General features: G+C 64.3%; 2 protein-coding genes across 6 annotated transcripts in view; both read right to left on the bottom strand.

The window, feature by feature from the left end:
• Window positions 1–6: 6 nt before the first annotated feature.
• On the bottom strand, window positions 7–3,746 carry LOC127748630 (mucin-5AC-like). 5 transcript variants are annotated; one of them, XM_052276539.1, is made up of 7 exons: window positions 3,411–3,746; window positions 2,671–3,336; window positions 2,258–2,517; window positions 1,937–2,177; window positions 575–591; window positions 374–479; window positions 7–273 (listed from the first exon to the last, which is right to left on the bottom strand). In XM_052276539.1, exons 1-7 carry the CDS (start codon window positions 3,463–3,465, stop codon window positions 77–79), a joined length of 1,542 nt encoding a protein of 513 aa, XP_052132499.1. In that variant the 5' UTR covers window positions 3,466–3,746; the 3' UTR covers window positions 7–76. The 5 variants fall into 5 exon arrangements, 4 of the variants coding, with proteins under 4 accessions (XP_052132499.1, XP_052132501.1, XP_052132498.1 ...); XM_052276541.1 differs by lacking the exon at window positions 2,671–3,336; XM_052276538.1 differs by having other exon boundaries at window positions 2,258–3,336; window positions 3,411–3,646.
• LOC113216884 (uncharacterized) overlaps window positions 3,728–5,238 on the bottom strand; it is a 3,367-nt gene continuing 1,856 nt past the window's right edge. The window contains exons 5-6 of the mRNA XM_052276537.1: window positions 4,209–4,977; window positions 3,728–3,753 (exon numbers count right to left, since the gene is read on the bottom strand). Coding sequence (XP_052132497.1) covers window positions 3,728–3,753; window positions 4,209–4,977 — 795 coding nt within the window. The remainder of the gene's footprint in view (window positions 3,754–4,208; window positions 4,978–5,238) is intronic.

Here is a 5,238-nt window from a genome sequence, read left to right as displayed (position 1 = left end):
AAGGCCCTCAGGGCTAAGAAATAGACAAAATAGACAGTCCCCTCCATCAATATGGGAGACGGTGAGACGATTCTCTCTACCCTAGTAGAGACAGTCTTGGGGAGTGTATACTCGCCCTGGCAAAGTTAGCGGGGAAGACACCCCTGGTCGCGCGGAGGCAGCCCGCCAGCCAGCCGCGGCTGTGCGGCTGCAGCTCCGTGACGATGTCCCCCGGGACCACTGTCAGCTCGTCGTACAGCGCGGCCTTGTACGCCGAGAACACCCTGGCGTAGCCTGCCGGTCAGAGTTGTTGACGACGGCGGACTATTAGACGACGAGGTCGCAAAATGGAACGACCGTCGTCGTGCAGTTGCAAAAAAATTGTTGCACCGACCGAGCACCGTCGGGAAGGTGTCGTTGGCCGGGCTCGGCGCCGTCACCTTGTGGCCCTTGCGTGGGCATCCGCAGTCGGTGCTGCGGACCCGCTTCTGCCCGGGCTTCTGTAGGGGGCAGGGCAGCAAGTCACCAGTTACCACCACTGCAGGACCAGCACGGCCAGGACAGCGCCGCTACATGAGGGGCAGCACCCACGCACCCGCCAGCCGAACGCATCTGCAACAGAGATTAGAAACGTGTCCTCGTCCATTCAGGACCGGAAGCCCCAAAACGTTCGGGGTACCTCTCCGATGAGTCATTCGCGAGTTCGCACGGGGTCCATACCAGGTGGCTGACTCGCACCACGCCTTTTCGTAGTTTTGCTGTACCGAGCATATGCATGCGTGCGGTTGGGTTGCCTTTAGGGATCATCCAGAAAGTACGTCCGTCATTCGCTGTTAAGAACCCTCCAAATTAAGGCAATGCAAGCTCTCATGGCGCCTGATGGGTAGGCACAATCTTGCATGCCGTGCATGCGTGTATTGCAGGGTGGCCTACCCCGAGTTCTACAGGCGCCGAGCTTCTGTAGTTTGCAGGATGATTTTGAGAGAAACAGACGTACTTTCTGGACGATTCCTAATGGTACGGGGCCCCATACGGAGCCGTGGGCAGCGGCTAGGCAAGACCGCCCGCACGCCTGCATGCCGGCACAGTATGAGTGCGCAGCGTGAGTCAGCCACCTGGTATGGGGCGTTATTTTGGGGCTCGATGTGTGACGCGTGTTAAAAAGGGCCAGTGACTAAAAAAAAAGGGAATTTCGTGGTGACTCGGTGTTGAAGGCGATTATACACAGCACACAGTGATTTCAAAAATTAAAACACGCCCTTTATCCCCACATCGCTTGTTGTATGCAGTTTTGCATCACGCAACAACTCATACAGAGGGGGAAAGAGGAGAGGGAGAGAGTCTGTTGGGCGGCGGCTACGTCCAAGCCCCCTCTATCAACGGGGATCACGGGTGGATGGGGTTTTACAGTTTCGGGTCACGGATCCATAACCGTGGAGCGGGGGGCCCACTTTGTTTCATTAATTTTCGGGCGAGCACGGGGCGTAAGCCCCGCGGGTGAACAGCGCCCGGGCTGGCTTCGCCGGTTGACAGAATCGCTTTTATGTAATCTTTGATTCATGAAATATTAAGCCCTTTTCGGGCGCGCGTGTGTTGAACCCGCGGCGGGCGGCTGCGGCGGATACAGCTGCCAACAATGGCCCTCGCCCCGCTCGGCCCGCTTGGCCCCGCCGGACTACTGTCCGACCAGCGCGGCTGTGCCAATGTTTGAAATGCGCCGAGCCCTTCGCGGGGACGCTGTCCACCCCGCCGCGCCCCGCCCCGCCCCCGTAACCTGCCCCGCGTGGTCTAATCCCTTGTCCGTGAGCTCGCAGCGTGCTGCTGGCGCTGCCGCCCTACAGCAGGCGGCGCGCGGACCGCCCCATTTTTAAATTGCTAACGCGCCAGAGGGCTTAACAACACCATCTCGTATTTAAACAGAGAAAGGAAATGCGAAGGGAACCGTCGTCTCGCTTACCGGCTAGGTCGACGGTCGACACGGAGGGTCCCCGGACCTCCGCGCGGGTCGTGGGCTGTTTGGCCGGGGAGGTGTCGGAGGGGGTGCTCGGGGGCGACGCCGATTTGCTGCCGAGGCCCGTGGCGGTGGAGGCTTGAGCTGAGGAGGTGGCCGAGGACGTCCCGGGCGTTGTGACGGTTGTGGCCTTGGCGGTGCTGTCCGAGACCTCCGACGAGTCACCGTCTGGTGTGATGGAGGTGCCCTAGCGAGGAGACAGTATGTGCGTCTCTTACCTACCCCACGAGAGAGACAAGAGCAAGAAGTCACGTGGCCTTCCGTTACCTGGGCGATGTCCTGGGTCGTCTCGCGAGCAGAAGTCTCGGCCTCGGAGACGTTCGTGACGGTGGTGGAGGTCGGCGTTAGCGTGGTGGTGGTCGCGGGTTTGTCGTCGTCGTCCCCGGGTGCCCCGTCGTCGTCGGTGCTGAGGGTGGTCGTCGAGGCCGCCGCCGTGCTCGTCTCGTCTGGTGGCGTCGCCATCGCCGTGGTCGAGCCGAGGTCGTCGTCGTCCTCCGCGGTCGAGCGAGCGGCCTCGGCCGACTGAGCTGCGTGTACGGCAGGCTTAGCAATGTCAGAGGCCGAGGTCGAGGGGGCTGTCGAGGTCGGGCGAGCGGTGGCTCGCGAGATCGCGCGGGGCCGAGTGGTCAGAGGGGTCGCTTTGGCGGTCGTACGCGCGTGTCGCGTGCTGTAGTTCGTACCGCTTGCTCCGTCCGAGGCCGCGGTCGAGCTCGTAGAGGGAGTGGTCGTGCGAGCGCGGGTCGAGCGCGTGCCCCGGGTCGAGAAGCTGCGCGTCGTGCCCTCGTCGTCGGCGTCCGAGACCGTGGTCGAGGCGGTGGTCGTACGGGCGTGGGTCGAGCGTGTGCCCCGAGTTGTCGTGGTGTGCGTCGTGCTCTCGTCGTCGGCCGAGACGGTCGTGGCGACCGAGGTCGCATGCGAGCTGGTCGACCGCGTGCCGGGGGTCGAGTGAGCGGCGTGGGCCGTGCTCGTGTCCTCGTCGTCATCGTCGTCGTCGGAGGCCTTGGCAGAAGCGGAAGTCGTTCGAGCGTGTGTCGTGCGCGTGCCGTGGGTCGAGTGCGTAGCGTGGATCGTGCCCTCGTCGTCGTCCGGGACGGTCGTAGCGGCAGTGGTCGTGTGCCAGTGGGTCGAGCGCGTGTCGTGGGTTGGGTGAGATGTGTGGCTCATGGTCGTGCCTCCGTCGTCATCGTCGGAGGCCGTGGTTGGGGCCGTGGTCGTGCGGGCGTGCGTCGAACGCGTCGAGGGTCCCATGGAGGAGAGTCTCGGCGTCGTGGGGCTGTTCGTCGAGAGTCTCGCTGTCGTGGGGCTGGTCGTCGAGAGGCTGGTCGTCGAGAGGCTGGTCTGGGATCCTGTCGGACAGGGAGAGAGGGGCGGTAGACGAGCAAGGCGGGGAGAGCGCGATAGGGAAGCGCACGGGTCTTACCTGAGCAGCTCGCCGTCCACAGGAGGCAGATGGTCACGGTGACGGCGACGGCCATGGCCTCACATGGCACACTCCCAGCGCTTCAGGGATGGGCCCCCTCCTCAGCCCGTCATTGGTTAACGAGTCTTATGTTTTTTTGCCCCCACGTTTCTCCTCGCGGGGCCCTGCTCGGGGCCTAACTGCACGGTGCTGGGCGCTGTTGGCCTTATCGACATACGCCCCACTCCCCACAGCCCTCCCACTCCCCCGGCGTCAGCCGAGGCGTCAGCTACTCGACACAATTCCGTCGCCCAATCCGATGCCACTGACGAGGCCCCTCAGCCCGCGGTTCTTGTTAATTGGACTATGTTTTTGTTCACGTCACATAAAATGACAAAGACATATTTCAACGACCGCTACGATGAAAGTAGGCCTAGCACCACTGTGACATGTGACTTCCGCGAGTGTTTTTTTAAGCGTAAAAGAAAACACGGATTGAACAGGACTATCATTTTCAAAACTTTATGTAATGATGAAGAAATGGTATCAAATACAGTTTAGTTTACAATTTGGCACGGCACGTGGTGTTTCCGGGTGCTGGAGTTGAGGTGAAAGGTCGCCTTCCGCCAGGGCCGAATGGATGCCCACGGCTTTTGCAGGGTCCATTAACTTCCGAGGATCGACGGGGTGGTCAACCAAACGACCTGGTCGAAGGCCCGCTCTGCCTCCGGTACTGCGCTGCGGACGGGCGCGCCGTCGTCGTGGTGGTGCTGGTGGTGGTGGTCGAGGACGCGGACGCGGACGCGGACGCTTTCTTACTGACGGCCGCCTTGTCCTGGTGGGAGTCGAAGGACGGCAGCACGGGCCAGGACATCAAGTGCGCGGGCGGGGCCGTCGAGGACACTGTCGAGGACGACGCCGCCGCCGTCGAGGTGCTCGGCGTCCTCCTGAGCATCCTGGAGGCCAGGTGGCGCGCTGCTAGCTCCACGGCGTGCGCACCCCTGCCCCGGGCCTGGGCCCAGGACCGCGTCCGCTGGGCGCCCTCCTTGGCCAGCCGCACAGCGTTGCCCTCCTCGTCCTCCGCCTTGCTCTCCTTCGGCATGGCGCGGCCCAGGTCGTGCCCCGCGGCGCCCTCGTGCCCCTCCTCGTCGGCGGAGGGGTGGCCGTCGTGGTGCGGCTCCGAGTCCAGCAGCCTGCCGTGCATCATCCTGCTCTTGGCCCCGGCCGAGTACGGCACGGACCCGAACGGCATGGCCCCGAGGGGCATGGCGCCGAGCGGCGCGGCCGCGGCCCACGACCCTGAGGCGCCCGGGGCGCCCTCGAAAGGTGGCTCGGGTGTCGGGGGCTGCATGGCGTCATCCCCCATGGGGACGAGGCCGCTGGTCACTGGCGGCGTCTCGACAGGCCTCGTGGGGACGTCACGCCCGTTCGGCTGGACTTCCGGCACCGCAGTCGCCTGGGCCGGGGGGCAGTTGGGTTCGCAGGGCCAGGGCCACGGGATCGGCAGAGGCGGTCCAGTCTGCTGTTGGACTTGGTCCAGGGACGGCTCGCCGATGATGCCGCTGCCGACGGGGGCCTCTTGGGCGTCCTGGGGCGCCGGTGACGCCATAGGCTGCGCACTAGCGAGCGCCTCTGCCGGGCAGTGCGGGCTACACGACGAAGGCGTCGCTGGAGGATCGACATGCGCGAGCTGGGGTGGGGCCGACGGGGTGGGGACGGCGGCGAGCTGGGGCACTAGGGGCATGAGCATCGCGGGCTCTGGCTGCTGCGCTACGGGGGTGGGAAGCAGGGGGTACTGCGTGGACGGGGCGGTGGTGGTGGTGAGCGTGGCGGGTGCAGGGGGTGCAGG

This window comes from Frankliniella occidentalis, unplaced genomic scaffold (assembly GCF_000697945.3).
Source record: "Frankliniella occidentalis isolate FOCC.00 unplaced genomic scaffold, Focc_3.1 Scaffold3359, whole genome shotgun sequence".
In the NCBI taxonomy this organism is placed as follows: Eukaryota; Metazoa; Arthropoda; class Insecta; order Thysanoptera; family Thripidae; genus Frankliniella; species Frankliniella occidentalis.
This window is presented reverse-complemented; position numbering and strand designations above follow the sequence as displayed.